The sequence below is a fragment of the Molothrus aeneus genome, chromosome 14 (genome assembly GCF_037042795.1).
Source record: "Molothrus aeneus isolate 106 chromosome 14, BPBGC_Maene_1.0, whole genome shotgun sequence".
Lineage (NCBI taxonomy): Eukaryota > Metazoa > Chordata > Aves > Passeriformes > Icteridae > Molothrus > Molothrus aeneus.
The window spans coordinates 4,247,853-4,266,440 of NC_089659.1; the positions used below are offsets into that span (position 1 = coordinate 4,247,853).

Sequence of the window (18,588 nt, forward strand, 5' to 3'; positions counted from 1 at the left end):
GCCCAGCCTGAGAGGTAAAACACCAGCCATGGCAATGTTTCAGCACACATTTATTGCTGCTCATTGTTTCCCTGCAGTGGATCAGAACAAAGGTCCCTATTGCACATAGATTTTTATTTTTGGCATCCTTAAAAAAAATTGCACAAGACTTTTTAACCACCTTCCCCTTGCCCCTATAGCTGACTGAACACACAAATGAGATTTTTCACCTACATGGATGTGGCGATACTTCCCAGACATGGTGGTGTGGGGCTTGTGAGTCAGTACAAACCCCGGGGTGTGAGCATGGCTTTCATGTTTGCATACAGTGTGAGAGACACCCTGGACTGGAAAACATGCCTGGATGATCTTTGTAGACACTTTTCTACTGCATGCAACAGATAGTTGTGGCTGGATGTAATTTACCCATTGAAGAGTCCCTCTGGGGTTTGGTCTGTGGGACTGGCTCAGCTGCTGCCCAGTTTCTCTGGCCAGGCAGTAACAATCCAAGCTGCACGGTGAGAATTCCAATACAGTGAGTTTTTACACCTATGGCTGCGCAGGGTGAAAGAGAAAACTCCAGCCTGGGAACATGGGCTGAGGCCTGCCTGGGGGTGTTAATGCCACGTTCATCATCTTCCCCATTTGTGAGAGGAACCCCTTGGATGGAGGAACTCTGGTGTGCTCTAGGAGAAGCCTCCTAAGATTTAGACTTCCTTGAAGCGTCATGGCCTGCAGGAAGGGTTTTGAGTTGTGTGCATTCCTGCCATGTCAGGAGACATCTGTCTGTTCTGCCACTTCCCTTGGGACTGCTGCAGGGAGGATCAGCTGGGTGCTACAGCAGGACTGTGCTTTCCCTTGCCCGGGGAGGGCAGGGAGCTGTGCTCTGAGCTAACTTGGGCTCTGCTGTAGCCACTGCCCTGTCCTACAGTGCCACAAGAGGTGGCTCACCCCCGGGCAGCCTCTCCTGTGTTTGTTCCCCCAGGCGAGGAGCTGTGGGCACCCTGTGAGAGTGTGAACCGAGACCGTGTCCGTGGAGCGGCAGGGGGGGAGTTGTGCTGGGCTGTGTGGGGCAGGGGAAGCTGAGGAGGTGTTTCCCAGTGGCTGCAGGATGGTTGATGGAAGCGGCTGGTGGCCTGTCAGTAGACCCAGGAGACAGGCACCCACTGTGGGGAGCTGCAGGCCTGCTCAAAGGCCTCCTGCAGCAGCTGCAGGCTCTCTTCCACGCCGTTGTTGACCAGGGACAGGTCGAAGTAGTGCGCGTAGCGGCTGCGGATGCTCTCCGAGTCCTTGCGGAGCTGCTGCAGAGCCTCCGACTGCAAGGGACAGCACAGTGCTCAGCACGGGAACTTCACAGCACGCCCGACCAGCAAACACCCTCCCAACACCTCCCAGAACAGCTCCAGTGCTTGGGAAGTACCAGCACAGAGAATCCTTAGAGCTTGTCTGATGGGCCAGGAGCTGCTGTGTGATCTCTGGGCTTGTGTCTGGGGCTTTTGCTGGGCTTTGTGTGGTGCTGGCACCGTCAGGTAAGCTGCTGGAGTGAGGCCAGGCCTGCTGGCTCTCTGTTTACCTCTAAAATGCTCTGTGGCAGCACCCAGGGAGAAGGTTGATGAGCAGCAGGCTGCTCAGTGCTCTGGTGGGCATTGTCACCAACTCCAGGCCAGGTTGGAGGTGGGATCCCTGCAGGATGCTCCCTTCCCACTGGCTGACCACAACAGCACCAACTGGCAGAGCTTTACCAGCCTCTCCACTGCTTTTGGCTGGGGTTTTAGTGCTGCACTTCAATAGGAAAAGCATAGCTGCCTCTTCCCTCCTCCCCAGCTTGTAGGGACAGCCCAGGGGTGCATCCCTGGGCAGCTCTGCTCCTGGCACTTAGGTCCAGACCATTTCCATGTATTTCCCTAATGGAGCTTGAAAGACAGGCAGCTTCTGTGCCTGGGGAGGAGGGACAGCTTGGGGTGCAGTGCTCACTGAGCTCTGCTCTGTGCAGATTTAAATAGATCTAAACGGGTATTATTAGATTATATTAATTATCATATCTATTTTATAATTAAATCTATTATTAATAGATGAAATAGACATAAAAATATATTAATAGACCCAAATCAGACCAATCTTTTATGTCCTTCCCTTCTTTTTTGTTAGACCAGCTGGGTATATATCACAATACTGATACCTTTGGTGGCCAGCACTAAAAACATTACAGATGGCACAGTAATATTTCTAATACCACACCCTCCCTCGGGGCACAGCAAGCTTCTGTCTTTAAGGTGTTCACTTCAACACTGACAAACTTTAAATATAATTATTACCCTAGGGGCAAAAAAAAAAATTAAGATACTGCTTGGCTACCTTCATCTTGAAAGAGTTACTGAAAATACTCATCTATTCTTACAAAATTAATTTTTCCTATATTGTGGATGGAGCCAGCAGCTGTCGGGGGTGGAGAGGGGAGGGAGGGCAAGCAGCAGGCTTTGCTCATGTGAGCTCTGCGGGGTCACATTAACTCTGCCGCATCCCTCTCCTCAGTGAGCCGAGCTGCAGGGTTATATTTAGTGCCTGGCAGCAGGGCTGGCCCTGCCCACTGCAGCAGGATGTGATTCCTCTCTGGATGGGTGACAGAGTGGCCCTTTCTGTTCTGAGATCTGTCCCCTTTTCCCCTCTCCAGCCTGCCGCATCAGGCAGTTTATGTTCCTCTAAATACCTGCACAACGCTTGCTCTGCAGGTTGCATAAATACACTATCTGTAGCCTGAGCTTTACAAACACAATAGGTTGGAAGAGGTGGCCTTGTTGCCATTGAATCCAGGAGGAGCACAGCTCTGGGTTTTCTTGTTGGCCTCTCTTCCCATCTCCCTGCCAGGATGGGGTGTAGGGCAGGGTGAGCATCCAGGGGCCTTCCTGGGAAGTGACAGCCTGTGGCTGCCAGCCTGAGGCTTGGCACTGAATGAGTTAACTGCGCTATCAGTGCTGCTTTCATCCTCACGTTAAAGGGATCAGCATCCTAATGAGGCAAAGAATGAAAGGAGCTCTTGTTTGTGTGTCTATTTGCATAGCTGATGGCAGGGTAAAGGCTCCTGCCCCACTGTGCTGGGATCGTGCTGTGGGATGAGTCTACAGCTGCAGGAATGGGCAGCTCAGGTCTGGGCTGACTTCTGGAGCACCAAAAGCAGACAGGAGTGCACTGATGGGGAGCCCTGGGTTGCTGCAGCAGGTGCTGCCATGGCCCAAGAAGCCAGAAATGGCCAGGAGGGGACAGGGTGGCACTCACCTCCTCTGCCCTGTCTGTCGGGGCAATGAACACTATGAACGGGGAGAGCTCGGCCGTGCGGACGATCTTGAGGCTCTGTGGAGAGAGGGATGCAGTCACCAGAGTGTGGCCCTCCTCAGGCTGGGACTGTGGTGCAGGGGGGGCTAAAGGAGATATGTCCCCTCTTTGGGGACATGAGCTCACTGGGTGGACTCCTGGAAAAGGGTCCCTGCAACCCACTGTCACAGCAGCCTGGCCATGGCCTTGGTGTCACAGCCAGGTGTGTGCTGGGACAGGGAACACCCTCACTGTACCCATGCCTTGGGAATGGAAATGCCACCCCAGGGCTTGCTGGCTTTTTCCTTTGGGAAGAGAAGGCAGGGACAGTCACAGAGAGTCACAGCTAGCACCCAGGTAATGCAATCTGTGGCAGCCCCTGTCCACTCACCCCTTCCCCTGCTCCCTACCTGGGGCTCAATGTCCAAAATAGCGACTTTGTCCTGCTGGTGGATCTTGTGCACTGTTTCAAACTTGGTGCCAAACATGTTTCCCTGGTAGCTTCCAAACTCCAAGAACTCATTGGCTGAGATGTCCCGGGTCATCTCCTCAGTGGAGACAAAGTAATAGTCCTTCCCATCCACCTCATTCTTCTTCTGGGGGCGTGTGGTGTCTGGGGAGGGAGAGAGAGGGTGAGTGCCCCCAGAAGGAGGGGGGACAGAGTGGAGCAGGCATCAAGACTAGGCTGTACTAATCCCCTGCTAACTGGTTCCTGCTTTGGACCAGTAGGGACCTCAGCCAGCTGAGGACAGGCACTGGATGAAAGAGTGAGGTGTCCGTGTGTGGGGGGCAGCAGCCCTGCAGCCTCTGTGGGTAAAGGTGGGTCCATGTGGGGCTGCAGGCAGGGAGGCCTTGCACATGGGGACCTGACTTCAGGGGCTTGGCGGTGCTGGAGGAACATCTCCCCACCTCCCACCTGCTGTCAGAAGGTCCTGGGTCAAGGAGGTGAGAGGAAATGCATCCTGTGCTGGTACTTACATGGGGGTGGGTACATGAACTTGTCTGGGTTGCTGCTGAGCAGAGCATTCTTGATGTGGCTACGGCCCACACCACTGGCCCCTGGAGAGAGAGAGAGAGAGAGATGGACACTGGAGCTGGGCTCAGAGCAGCCTGGTGAGAGATGCTGGGGCCCCTTTACAGCTCTGGGTCTGACAAGAAGTGCAGAGCTTGGCCTGGGCCCTGCCCAAGATGTACTTTCTGGGCTGGTCTGTGGTATCTTCCAGCCCTGGAAAAGGCTCTTTGTGCCCTGGGGATGCTCATCTCCAGCCCCAGCTGGAGACAGGACTGCTGCCTGCAGAGCAACCAGCCTGGCTGGACTGGCCTATGCCCATGGAATCCACCACCAAGCGCTCAGTCCCCACAGAGTGGGAGTGCTTGCTTTGATGCAACTGCAGAGCTGCTTTTAATAGAGATTTTCCATGAAGATACTCAGGAGTTGCAAATGCCTGAATTAATTCTTCCCCAGCATTTCAGCAGATGCCAGACCATGCATGCTGTATGGAGGGGGTCAGCCTATGGATGGGATGACTGCTGCAGGCTGAAGAAATGCTCCCCAGACCTTACTAAGTCTTGAAGGCTGTGCTGCCCCAGCTCCTGAGCAGTCCTGGTTCCCACACACAGCCCCTGAGCAGTCCTGGTTGCCCCTGGTTCCCACACACAGCCCCTGTGCTGCAGAGGATGCCTGGGACAGGACCTACCAATGAGCACCAGAGTCTTCCTCTTGAAGGCAGGCAGCCTCACCACCTCCTCGTAGGAAACAACATCCAGCTGGTCAAAAACTGGGGTGGAGGAGAAAGGAGACATGGAGGGGTCAGAACTGGCTTGGCCACACCAGCATGACCTAGGTATGTGTGTGAGAGAGCAAAGCCAGGCCAAATGGACAGCAGTGGTCAGGACTGGGCTGGGAGCTCATCCACCTTTGGCTGCTTGCGAAAAAGAGAAGCAGCATGTGAGGGGCAGAGTGGCAAAGAAGCCAGGGAAGCCATTACTTCTGCTCAGTAATTCTGCTCAGGACAGTAGGACCTGGGAGCTGGGGTGGAGGCAGCAAGATGCTGCAGGGAGCTTGCTGCTGGGGGAGCTTTATATATCTGGGTGATTTACAGCCTTGTTTGTTGCTGGCTGGAGCTGCAGGCCAGGCCAGGAGCCAGTCCCTGGGCTCCCACCTTTGCCAGCTCTTGGCTCAGTTTAGCATGGGGTGCTGCTCCTGCCCCACCAGGGACAGGCCTTGGCAGCTGTGGGAGCAGTTCAGGCTGCTCCCTGACTGCTGAACAGCAGCACTGCCACTGCCTCCCCTGTGGGGTTCAGCAGCCTGTGGGGTTTGAGGCCGGGGAGCCTGAGCTCACAGAGCCAGGAGTGCAAGGGATTGTCAGCAGGGGAGAGCACAGGCGCTCAGTGCTGAGCCAGCCCTGGCCTTGTGCTCTACATGGAGACACAGCTGTGGCCACATGAGGAACATGAAGGCTGCAGAAGAGACTCAAAAAAAGCTGACAGCTGTGGGGTATCCTGAGATTCCACTGCTGCCACAGCTGGGCTGTTTGGTTGACTCCCATGGAGGACAGAGCCAGCCCTGCCCAGAGGCAGGGGCATGGCCAGGGCTGGGGTTGAGCCCTCTGCCCTGCTCACACTTACTTGAGCTGTGCTTGGCCAGGTATTTATCTTTGCACTTCTTCTTCTTCCCGAAGGGGCTGCAGCTCGGGGATTCGCTCTGGCTGGGCTGGGTGACGCTCGCCACACGCCTGCCAAGAGAGCAGGACACCCCCATGGCCCAGCTGTCACCCCAGGCCCTGGGGCAGCAGCAGGACTGTCCCTCAGACATGCAATAGAAACAGACTGGCTGCTGGGACAGGCAAAGGCTCACCCTGCAGCACATGAAGGGGACATTTTCCTGCTTGTCCCAGCAGTGGCACTGGTGTTACCCAACACAAATTCCTGGCAGTACATGGTCACTGCTCCCACCTCCACTCCCAGATCCAGCCCTTCTGGGCAAATGCAGGGACCTACCACTCCTGCAGCTCTGGAGAAGGGATGAGTCCTGCTGACTCAGTGCAGGAGCCCTCCACCCGGCCCTGCCACCAGTTGCTGTCGTCCTTGTTTATGATCTGAATCACGTCTCCAATCTGAAACTTCAGCCCTGCTTCCTTGCAGGGGATCAGGTTGTCTTTCTTGGGGTCGTAGTCAAACTGTGCCCTCATGAACATCTGCAAAAGAGAGAGGAGATCAGAGTCAGCCTGGCCATGCAGGGTGGCTGAGCTTGGCCCCCACACTGCACTCCCAGGCAGTGACTGCAGAGATGGCTCCAGGCACAAAGCCCCCGCTCCTTTCCAGGCCCCACAGGGCTGTGTGGGGAGAAAGGAGATGCACAAAGCTTAGAGGGAAAGTCCTGGGCATGGAATTGTAGTGAGATGTGGTGGTGAGTGGATGAGGGCATCTTGGCCTTACTGGGAGCTGATTTCCCTCAATTGTGCTGCTGCAGGCACAGGGCCATCAGGACACAAACATGGCTCCCTTTCACTGCCAGAAAAGACCATATGGATCAAGCTGTGACATGAGGGCACTCACAAGAAAATGAAATTAGGAAAAACAGTAAGAGTGGAATCTCCTTTCAGGATGAGGACTGCTGCTTGCTTTGAGAGCACTCTGGCACCAGGAAGCACAAACACAAGGGATACACAGCAGGCACTGCCCAGAGCTCTCTGCAGTACCTGCAGTACTGGTGTCCCAAGCCAGGATATTTGAGAAAGACCCCCCTACACCAGTTAGGAGCTGGCATCAAACAGCTCCACACATCACCCACAGCTGCACAGGGCTCTTTGCCTGCCTGCTGCCAGCCCCTCTCTGGGGCCAGACAGCTGCTGAGCAGGCTCCAGCATGAGAAGTCTTGGTCTTTTAAAGTCAAAGGGCTGGAGGGAATATGTTGGAGGGGTCCTCAAGAGCCTTGAATGCTCTGTGCTCCCTTTCATTAAGACACTCCCAAGCAGACCTGCTCCAAGAGACACTCAACCTTGTGAGCCCAGGCAGGGGAAAATCATGATGCCAGGATCTCCACCATCCTGCCTGCCAGGCACTGAAATAAAGCTGATCATGGGGATCCAAACAGTCCACTCTTGGTGGTGGTACTGCAACAAACCCAGACACAAGCAGCTGTGGCTCTGGGGAGCAGACAGCACCACTGCCCTGGGCACAGCAGGAGCAGTGCAACTGTTGCTGGGAAGGAGTTTGTCCCTGTGCCTTTCCCAGCCTCAGGGAACTGCAACTGCATTCTTTTCCTCTGGGGTAGATTTTCCCCTCGCACAGAGTTGGCCAACTGGAGCTGACTGGATCAGGACATGGAGGGCAGACTGACAGCAGGGAAGGACAGATAGGGCCAGTGTTTAATAAACACACATGCAAAGCTGGTTGAGCAGGACTGGGGACAGCATAAACTGAGGAAGAAACAGAGCCACCAACACCTGCCACCATGTTCAGAACTTCAGCTTCTCTGGGTAATGAATGATGTGTGCTCCCTCAGCCCATCCCAGCACCATCCAGCCCCCACCCTCTGCCTCTGAACTCCTCTCCCTCCCCTGCCTGTCCATAGTAAGGGGCTGCACTTGGGCTGACTCCTGCACAAGGACAAGACAGCAACCCAGCTTCAAAGCCCTGAAGTCTTGACAGAGAACACAGCCCTGCCCACTGCTCTATTTCAGCCCCAGCAGGATTTCAAAGGCAAAGCCACGCAGGTGTCATCCCCTCGTGACACAGCATGGCCCCCCTACCCTGGCAGTGACAGCAGGTGCAAGGAACTGCCTTCCTCCTCCCACTGCTTCCTTCCTCCCACGCTGTGCACGGCGCCATCCACACCAACATCACCCTCACTGGGGCTGCTGCACCTGGCCTTGGTGACAGCAGGGGCCACAGGGCCACAGCCAGGGGCTGCCCTGTCACACACAGTCATGGCTCTGGAGGAGACCCTCACGTGCTCCCTGCTGTGCACCTGCCCCTGCTTTCCTATCCCCAAGCACCACTGGTGGCTCAGCCATGCCAGCCCCGTGTTCCTACACACACTTTGGCTGAATACACCCACACAGGCCCAGCATGTGGCTGTTTGCAGGGATGTAAGCACAGGACAGGTCCCTCCAGCAGCTCAGACAAGGCAGGCAGCCCCTTGCCCTGACACCCCTGGCTGAGCACAGCTCTGTCCCCAGCATGTCCTGCATGATTTGCTCTGGTCCCACCCTGCCCCACAGCCCTGCCCAGCACTGCCCATGGATCCAGAGGCTGCACTTACCTGGAGAGGAGGGAGGCGGCTTTGCTGGTTGGGAATGACTTTTAATGACACCATCCCCTTGGTTTCTTTCTAGTGAACAAAGGGGAGAAAGAAGAGTTGGAGGAGGTGGTGTCTGGAGGCAGCTCAACAGCAGCAAGCTGTGCTGGGAGGTGCTGAGTGCCAGGACCTGCAAAGGCAGGGCTCCTGGGCACCCCACCGTGCTGAGGTGCTGGGGGACACCACAGCCTGGTCAGACATAGCTGTGCTTGGCTTTGCCATACTTGTCCCATTCCCATGGGGGACACCAGCACCCCTACAAGGGTCTGCGTGTGGGCACTGCTAAGCACCACCGGAATGAACATGGAGACCTGCATCATCTCCTCTCTGGCTGCTCCAGTGAGGAGCCTGGGAGGAGAGGCTGACTCTTCCAGGTCCCCTCCATGTTGGCCCCTTGCTCTGGCCCTCCTGGTGGCATTACAGCACAGCACTCCCCTGCCTGCCACAGGCCACTGTTGCCTCACACACATCACAACCCCCACATGGTCCCGTGGGACAACTACGTGTGGAGGCTTGGAGGGGCCTCCTGGGCCAACCACTCTTCTTAGGAGGCAAAACCAAAGACAAGCTCCTCCTTGGTCCTGCTGTTTGGAGCAGGGACACCCTGTGGCACTTTGGCAAGGCCAAGCCTCCTGCTTCAGGCTGCTGGTGGGGGTTCTCAGCAGCAGCACCACCTCCCTCCAACAAGGTGTCATATGCTGGGCAGAGATCAGGATCAGCAATGTATGAACCCAAGGCAGCTCTGAGGCCCTGCCTAAAGCTGTCTCTGGCAAGGGCCTGACAGGATCAGCATGGCCTCAGCAGCAGGCAAATGGCACCAACATGACATGCATGTGTGGCTCAGGTCTGCAAGGGCAGCCCACCCTGGGCTGGAGCTGCACAGCAGCCTTGGCAAACAGAGGTGGTTTCCAAGCTCCACACAGGATCAGCACATGTCAGGGACCCACTCAACAGCCTTCACTGCTGCTCCAGGAGGCCAGGAACAAGCAGCAAGCACAGGGGGCTGCATGCAGGATGGTTTCTGCCACACCACACTGCTGTATGTAGGCAGCAGTGTGCAGGCTCTGGGTGTGGGAAGGGGTGAATGCTCACAGCATGCAGGGCAAAGGGGTCCTTCCCAGGGAACAGCCCTGACACACACAGATACCTACCAGCATCTTCTGCAGCTGGTCAACTGAGTGGTTGCTTGCACTCTGCCCATTGATTTCTATGATTTCATCACCCACGTGAAGGGAGCCTGCCAGCAATGTGAGAAACATGAAAACGCAGAAAAGGGACAAGAGCTGCTCACCAAACCAAATTCACACAGCTCCATCAGCCTCTGGGGCCAGGACACTGCAGTGTTTGCCTGGCAGTGCTTCTGGAAGCACACATGCCATCTCAGCACATGGCAGGAAAGCACAAGGGGAATGAATTCTTCCCCCTCCACCCAACACACACACCTAGCCAGTCCTAAGGTCATCAGGCTGGTTTCCACTGTGTGCAAAGTGCTCTGGACTGGTCAAAGCACCTGCATCAGCATTTCAAACACAGCCCCAAGTACCTCACCTGAAGCCAATCACAACCTCCTAAAAGGCCCTTAACACAAGCATTCCTGACTTTGTGTGTTTTCAGTTTATACACCCAGGCAGATTACAGCCTCAGATATACTACTAAAAATCAGGCTCCAGTAATGTTATTGGAATGGCTCCTGTCTTATTTTGGCAGTGGTAAGCACAGACTTCCCACTTGGATCCAAGGCTGGAAAAGCAGCCTCTTCTAAGCAGGCAACATCTCATATCCATGCCTCCTTGGCAAGACCCAAAACCAGAAAATAGCACCTATTTATTTCTTTTGGCACCTACTTTTGGTCTGCAAAGCCAATCTACAGGATGCCTGTCCCACCTGTGCACTTTAGGAATGGGAAGAGCTTCCCCCAGGGTCCCTGGGGTATGATCCATCTCTTCTTACAGTGACCCCATCACGAGACAGAGACAGATGATCTCCAGTTCCTTTTTGGGAGAGCCCTTCCCCCAACCCTTTATTTATCCCTAAAGCCTCCAGTGTTTTAATGTGACAACCATGCAGAGAGACCAGTGACTCCCAAGTTCCTGACACATCCCTAGGGGAGGAACAGGCACAGATGTTCATGTCACAGGGGAAAGCCAGCAGTGCTGAGGACCTGCATTACTGCTGCATGGGAAGAAACCACCTGTAGACGTGCACCCCATGCACCACTTCTCCAAAGGCCTGGTTACCTTGTCTGTGAATCATGCCCCCATGGAAGATCCTGGCCACCATGCAGCTCTGCTTGTCATTTTGCTTCAGCGTGATTCCCTGCAAGACAGGAAAATCCATGACTGCTCGCTGCAGGGGAGAGCTCTCCTGCCCTCACAAAGTCCTCTCCAGGCCCATGTCCACAGTGGGCTGTGCAGTGGCTGGGGGGGAAGACCCTGTTAGGCCAACTCAGGCTGCTGCAGCTCCTCTTGGCACAAGCATCACCACCCTTTGCGGGGCTCGCTTCGGCTCCCCAGGCAGAAGGCAGAGTCCAGCACCTTCTTCCCATGGCCAAGATCTCCAGTGACCTGTTTCCCTCAAGCCAGCCTGCTGGCTCAGCTCAAGCTGCCCCTCCACCCCCGGGTGCCATGCAGCTTTGGGGCATTGCCAGCTCTCACCATGGGCTCCTCGGTGACCTTCTCGAACTGCACGAGGCGGATCTTGCGCACCTCGCGGCCGCCGCCGTGCGAGGGGCTGCCCAGGGTCGCTGAGCCGTTGGTGTAAATGTCCTCAGTCAGGGTGTTTGGGGACTGAGTCATGGCCTGTCAGGGCAAAACAGAGACCATGGTTTAGGGGCTCCACCTGGGAATGCTGGATCCCTGCTCTGGGGCTCAGCTACTCAAACCTCAGTTAGTTTGGAGTTAGTGAAGGTGCCTGCGGTGCAGGTGGAGCACAGGGGAGGAGAAGACACTAAGGGCAAGAAAAGAAAAGGAGCAGAAGAACTTGAGCCTTGGAGATGTGGATGTGGGTTTAATCTGTAGTTTTACAGGTGGGAAACACAGGAGGTAAGAAACATTTGGAAAAGTAGAAGAAGCCAAAAGAGTTCACAGCTGATCTTCTGAAGCAGAGCCACAAACACTCCTTGTGTGTCACAGCAGCACTTGGCTCACAGGTAGCTTGTTGCAGAGCATAAAGCTCAGGACTTCTTCACCAAGTGAACAGAACAGTTTGGAACTCACCTCTGAGAACTGGAGCCAGGCTTTGCTCTAGCTCTGTTTGCAAGTTCAACCTTTCCTGACCTACATCAGTGGGCAACTGAACGGTGCAGTGCCAACATCCAGGCACTGAAGGCAGCGCTCCCAAGCCAGCTAGAAACATCCCATTCCCCTTCCCAGCTCCCAGCTCCAGGTCCTTTCATGCTGATTTGCACTGGAAAGCCAGGGTTTCAGTCCTGAGGAAATCCCTGTTCTTGGTTTCCAGCATGTGCTGGCACCAGGGCTGACAGAGAGTGCTTGGGGTCCCACACAAAGACCTCCAAATCCATCCTGCCTGGTGAGCTTCTCCCTCACAGCCCAAGAAAGCCTGACAAAGTTCTGTTAAATTCCTCAGACACACTGGGCAATGTCTCCACACAGCTCACAAATGTGCCTGTTTGTCCCCAAGTGCAGTGGACTTTCCTCAAGCCTCTCCCAGATCAGTGCTAGCCCAGCAAAACCCAGACCAGCTTCGATCTGCAGGCTCTGCCTGCCCTGTTGGCACAAATTCCCACACCAGCCCACAATTCAAAACAAACCCTCCTGACTGTCCCACTCCACACCAGACTCCTGGCTTTGCTGCCCACTTTGCAGCCTGCACCCTCCCTCCCAGCAGTGCCTGAGCTGAGAGCCACAGCCAGCAAAGCTGCAGGGACACCCAGCAAAGTCCTCATCAGCTTCAATCCTGCATCAGTGATGTGGCAGTGCCCAGACAGGCAGAGCCAACACCTCTCCTCACACAGCCTGACTTGTCAACTGAGCACCAGGGCCAGAAGCTCCATGCCAGGGGCTGGGAAATATCAGCCTGATGCCCCTGCCCCAGCTCAGTCTCACCCACCCCTGACCCCTGGCCTGGAGCAGAGGAGAAGCTGCAGCCCCACACTGCCAGGTGGGGAGGCAGATCTGGTCAGGCCAGTGAAGAGCACCTGCTCCTGGGCTGCAGCCATGGCACCAAACCACAATAATATGAGCTTTGGTAGGGATGTGCTGGAATGCTGCTGGCTGATCTAGCTCTGTGCAGTGGCAGAAAGCAGGGAGGGAGCCAAAGAAAGGGGCAGCAGAGTCAGGACTAACAAGGATAGCAGGAAAGGTGCTGGCAGAGAGGGACAGAGCAGGCACAGTCACTGTTACAGACCCCAGAAAGGGCACTGTGGGGCTAGGCCAGGGAGAGAAGGGCTCAGGGAACTGTGTGCCCATCATGCAGTGATTTATTTTTAAGCCAACTACTTCCAGAAGTACCAACCAACCTCCTCCTCAAAAGGGAACCACATGGGCTCCAGCTGCCAGTGGCTTAAACATGGAGAAGAAGGCTGAATCCCAGCCCAGAACAGCAGCCAGGCCATGGATTTGCAGGGTGGAAGAACAACTTGTATCCATCCCCCAGCCTGGCTTGCCAGCCCAACAGGGCATGATGCTACCACACCACGTGCAGAGCAGAGGAACAGATCCAGCAGTGTGCGTGCCTAGAGCTGTCCCACAGCTCTCTGTCAGCTGTCCCCCTCTGCCAAACCAGCAGGTGCAAGGAGGAGTAGGAGGACAAGGACCTTCTCCAGCCTGACCTGGGGCCAAAGTGCCCATGAGGTGGTTGGAGTCAGCACAGATCATACTTATCTTGGTCATGCCTTGGGAAAGGGTTAGACCATGCAGCTCCTGGCTTCAAACCTCTAGGCTCAGCAGAGCCCAATGACCCAGGACAGCACAGTCTGCTCCAGGGACTGGGAGTTCCCATCCTCACCATCCCCATCAGCTGAGCCTCCTGGCCCTGACCTTTGCTTTTTGCTGAGAGCTGGAGAAAACACCCAGCCCTCCATGCTGACGCAGCACCAGTGTCACCCTGGTGACTCCTGGAGAACAAGGTCTGTCACCAGAGACTGGCTGCTGTGCCTGGGGATGGCCACCAGTCCCTTGATGGCAACTCTGAATGCAGAAGGGTTCTTCAAAACCAGAGCCATGCTGGGATGGTGTGGCTTTTTTGCTGATGGCACTGGGCAGCCAGTGGGTGGGGATGGGAAGATGGCTGGTTCATGAGGATGGCCAGGACCCTTGGGGTGGCAGCCTCAGCCCTGATGTTGGCACCCAGAAACAGGAGATGTGTGTGGCTCTCATGCCCCATGAGCTGGCTGGCTGCATTGCCTTGCACTCTGCTGGCAGCTGCCACGCTCATGGCTGGCTTGGCCCAGCATAGTCTGTGACCTCAAGAGCCTTTCAAGTCATGCTGGTGACTGGCCAGACTCAGCTCCTTGTGCACTGCTCCACAGGAAACAGCTGTGAGTGCTGCTGAGAGCCAGCTCGTGGCCACCAGCCACTGCCAGCTGTGCACAGCCCCAGCTGTGTCACTGCCAGGGCCTGTGCTGGGGCAGATGTGGGGCAAGGAGGCTGGGGGCCTGAGCTGTGCAACAGGGCTGCTGGACAGCCCAGTACCCAGCAGCCCTGTGTGCCTTGCAGCTGGCTCACAGGGGTACAAATCCTCCTGCACAAATCCTGCACTGGCAATGCACACAAGAGCCACCAGCTCTGTGGGTCAGAGGTGCCCCACAACCCCCTGTCTGCATTTCCCTCAAGATTTCTGCCCCATATCCCAGGGCAGAGGGAATGTACCAGCTGCTTGGGCAGTGTTTACAAACAGAAAATGTAGTGAAGATCCCAGGACTTGGCATCCTGTCCCCCAGTGGGGTCAGCACTGTCTGCCAGGGCTGCTGCTGCTGTGCTGGCTCCACCAGGCTGCACACCATGGGCAAATCAAACATTAACTGGGCAGCTTGTTTGCAGGAGGCTGAAGCAGCACTTGAGGAAAGCAGCACTACAGAGCAAAGGGCACATTCAGAGATTTGGTTCCTGGGCTCTCCTTGCTGCTCCAACCAGGAGACTTCAGTATCAGGTAGCCTTGGAAAAACAGGGCTGCCTAGTCAGTATGTGGAGGAAAGTACTGCTGGTTTTGCCAAGCAGCTCCCCAAAACACAGCAGCTTGGATGCAAGAAGGAATCCTGGAGCCAGGTTTCTCTGGGATTGCCCTCTTGGCTGGCAGGAAGACACACTGTTCTCACACTGTGAGGAACAAAATCCCATCTCCCTCCATGAATCATGACCCCTCACATTATAATCACCATGGGTGCATGCAGGAGGTTGGGGCACTGCTTGGTGCAGAGATGTCCTGACCCAGCAATATCTCCTGCCACCCTCCAGTGCTTCCAGCCTTGCCTTCCTCCCCATCCAGGATCTGTCCATCTCAGTCTTGTACAGCAATGTGTAAAAAAATGCAAAGTAGCAAAAAAAAACCTGATCTTGGAAGCTGCTTTAAGGCTGCTTCAGCAGGCTGGGGAGCTACAGCCACGAAGACATTTAGAAGTAATTTATTCTGCCAGGGGCTACTGACTTCTCAAGTCTGCCTGCACAGTCACAGGAACAATCTCACCTAAAACCCCTTCTAGCAATATGATTGAAGTTTAAAAACAAGAATCAAACCAGCAAACATTTAAACCAAAAAGGATTACATTGCTGACATCAGGAAAAGGCCCAGCAATACCAACAGGTCTCTGTGGGAAGGGGAAAAGAGAAATAGGAAGGATACAAAATGGTCGTGGCAGCCAGAAGGTGCTGCCAGCTCTGTGTGCCCTCACAGTGACTCCAGATCACAGAGTGCTGCAATGGAGATGGGCCAGATTTTCAAGGGAGCACAGTCAGTTTTGCTGAGGCACCACCTTCCCACCAGAAAAGGCTGATGCAGCCTTCCAGATGTGTTTGTGAAGCTGGTAACCTCCAAGGGACAGCCAGTGAAACCACAACACTGACAGAAGGAGGAGCTGCCCTGCCACTCCATCCCAGCTTCCAGAACAAGCCCTGCAAAACAGCTTTTTCCCTGTAGCTGTGACACACAGCCACACAGCAAAATACATTTGAGATTAAAAAGTTGGAACCAACCCTCCCTACTTCATTAGTCAAAGCCAGAAGTTTTAGCTCGGCTTTCAACCGAGTTTTACCTGTGGTTGATTCAGGATTTGCTCCCTGTAGCCTCAGTCTGCTTTGGAGTTGCTGCCAGCTGGATGCTGAGAACTGCTGCCCAGAGGCAAGTGCAGTGCTCCCTCTGCACCCTCAAATCAGCTCTCCCCAGAAGTACCCTCCTTTTCTCCACCAAACTCCCAAAGGTCACATTTGCTGCCCATTTTACAGCTGGGGAACTGAGTCACAGATGATAAAGGAACAAGCCCAAGGTCATCCTGCCAACCAGGTGCACAGCTGGAAATAAAGCCCACACCTTTTTGGTAAATCTCTACTTGTCAGTCAGGAGATATGGCAAAGATATGCAGGCACGTGGTGAGACTCAAGAGGAGAGGCCTGGGGCTGTTTTCTAGCAATAACATGGCTTCCACTTGCCATGATTTGCATGCCCTGCCACCACGTGAGGAACACAACACAGCACTTCCCAGCACACGGCTGTGCCAGAGAAAATGCAGAAGAGAAACCTCCCAGTCACCCTGTTTGACTCCAGACCAGGAGCAGCCAGGCAGAGCCAGCACCCTTCCCAAGAAGGGACATTGCTGCTGGGCGATGTCCTGGTGTCCCATTGAGGGGCCACAGCCACCCTGGGCCATCTCTGCATGCCCATGACACAGAGACAGGTAGCTGTGACTGGCAAGCTCAGGGTACTGCTGGAAGCCAGCATTACAGAGCTCCTTTTAAAAGGCCTCATGCAGATCTCAGTTCACCATCCCTCCCTTTATCCCTACTGAAATAAATACACCACAACACCAGGAAGCTGCAGGGCAGCTCCTACACTTTCCATGCTCTGCTGCCATTGGCAATTTATCCTTGCTCTGTCTGCAGCCAGGCAGGCCCTCTGCCTGGATCTGGCAGGCAGAGGGATGGGAGAGCTCCTCTCAGCAATTGCCTGGTCCAGACACTTGGCTTTAATTATTTTTTTCCTACTGTTTTTATCAAAGCACGCTGTCAGGATTGAACCATGAGAAGCAGATGAGCCACTGGTGTGAGACAGATCCGACAGGCCTCTTTTGCATGTTTAAATGTCCAACACGATGGGCCAAGGACAGGACTTCAGGGAAATGCCCTCCCTGCTCTCTCTCAGAGGCTCCCCACAGTTACAAGGAAACCTTAGCCCAGGCACATTATGCCATGGCATCACCAAGGATGCCTTTTCAAAGCTGGGAGAAAAGCACCAGCTGTTTAACACTGGCAACTGCCGACCCTCTCCTGGTTGCACTCAAGAAAGCCCAAAGAACACTAAGTGAGGAAGGAGCCCACCCAGCAGAACCAAGAGGGCTGGTGCAGGCTGCCCTCCCTCCGTTGGAGGCGCGGTGCATGCGGCCATGGGCTCACTCCCTGTCCTGGGCAGGCGTGAGAGGGGCTGCGTGCATCCTCCTTCCCTGGGGAAGATACCCCCATCCCCCTGCAGCCCATGCCATGGACCGGGAGGTTGCTCAGCAGCTGAATCAGCTCATGTGACAGGCAGTTCCAGTTCAGACCAGCTACAACTTTGCAGCAAAACAAGCACAATCTCTTCGGCGCCAGGATGCTGGAGCCTTGCTCCCCTGCACCCAGCTCGTCTGCCCTGCCGGCTGTGCTGGCTGACCATTCCCCGGAGGCACCCGCGTCCCCAGCGAGCACCGCTGCTCCCGGGCTGCTGGGGCCCGCAGCTGGATGAGCAGCGCGGAGTGTCTGCCTGTGGGACCCTGCTTCCCTCCGTGTGCCGGAGGGACGGGATGGAGCGGCACCCCCGGGGACCCGTGCCGGGCCCGAGCAGGGCGCTGAGCGCTGGGCTAGGGGCCCGCAGGGGAGCGGGGCACGCCGGCCTCCCTGCCGGGGCTCCCTGCCGGGCTCGGCGGGGATGGGGCCGGAAGCGGGGCGCAGGCGGAGCCGCGGGGTCTGGGGGCGCTCCGGGCCGCTCACCTCGGGTTTGGGCCGGTTCTGCAGGAGGTGCTCCAGGTAGAGGTCGGAGAGCGCCGTCCTCATGCTGCCGCCGCCGGCGCTGCGCCCCGACTTGAGGGTCATCCCGGCGGTAGCTGCGGCCGGCCCCGCTGGCCCCGGCAGCGCTGAGCGGCCCGGCCCGGCTGCGGCGGCGCCGCGGGCTCCCTACGCTCCGCCCGAGTGCGGCGGGGCCGGCGGCGGCCGGGCGGAGCCAGGCGGCGGGGGCGGGCCGGGGACGGGCCGGGGGCTCGGTGGGGCCGCCCGGCGGCAGCGGGGCCCAGCAGCCAGGGCACAGGGGCCGGAGCTGGGAGGGTGGCGCACGCTGTCCCCGCTGCGCTCGGCCTCGCCTCGCTGAGCGCGGGGGCTTTTCCCGTGGGAGCGTCCCAGTCGCCTCAGGGCTGGGCCAGCCCCTCGCGCCTGCCTGCCCCTGGTCGTGCCCAAGCATTCCGGTCACAGAGTGCACCCAGACGACCCCAAACGGACCCGCGAGGGTCATCGAGGCCAGCTCCGGGCCCTGCCCAGGACACCCCACAGTCCCAGCCTGTGCCCCAGAGCATTGTCCAAAGGCTCCGTGAGCTCTGTCAGAGCTGCTGTGAGCGCTGCTCTGGGAGCTGTTCCAGTGCCCCAGCACCCTCTGGGGCAAGAACCTGTCCCTAATACACAACTAAAGCTCCCCTGACACAACTTCAGCCATTCCCTCGGGTCCTGTGATGGGCCAGCACAGAGAGGGATCAGGGTCTGCCCCTCCTCATCAGCAAGCTGTAACTGCAATGAGCTCTGTGCTCAGTCTCTTCCCCAAGCTGGACAGACCAAGTGACCTCAACTGCTCCTCTCAAGGCCTTTCACCAT

The 18,588-nt window shown here is 56.2% G+C and overlaps 1 protein-coding gene across 1 annotated transcript; it reads right to left on the reverse strand.

Moving 5' to 3' along the window:
* Positions 1-33: 33 nt before the first annotated feature.
* MPP1 (MAGUK p55 scaffold protein 1) lies at positions 34-17,902 on the reverse strand. The gene is made up of 12 exons (XM_066559350.1): positions 17,722-17,902; positions 11,245-11,388; positions 10,828-10,906; positions 9,742-9,827; positions 8,555-8,623; positions 6,289-6,485; positions 5,917-6,023; positions 4,986-5,066; positions 4,267-4,347; positions 3,699-3,901; positions 3,253-3,327; positions 34-1,295 (listed from the first exon to the last, which is right to left on the reverse strand). The coding sequence occupies exons 1-12, from the start codon at positions 17,821-17,823 to the stop codon at positions 1,119-1,121; spliced, it is 1,401 nt and encodes a 466-aa protein (XP_066415447.1). The 5' UTR covers positions 17,824-17,902; the 3' UTR covers positions 34-1,118.
* Between the last annotated feature and the right edge of the window lie 686 nt (positions 17,903-18,588).

Excerpts from the sequence above, each read along its gene's own strand:
- MPP1 (XM_066559350.1), bottom strand. The coding sequence starts at position 17,823 with ATGACCCTCAAGTCGGGGCGCAGCGCCGGCGGCGGCAGCATGAGGACG. Across the intron at positions 5,067-5,916 it reads CCTGGCCAAGCACAGCTCAA|TTTTTGACCAGCTGGATGTT; the intron begins GTAAGTGTGAGC and ends CCTCCACCCCAG. Across the intron at positions 1,296-3,252 it reads CGACAGACAGGGCAGAGGAG|TCGGAGGCTCTGCAGCAGCT; the intron begins GTGAGTGCCACC and ends TGTCCCTTGCAG.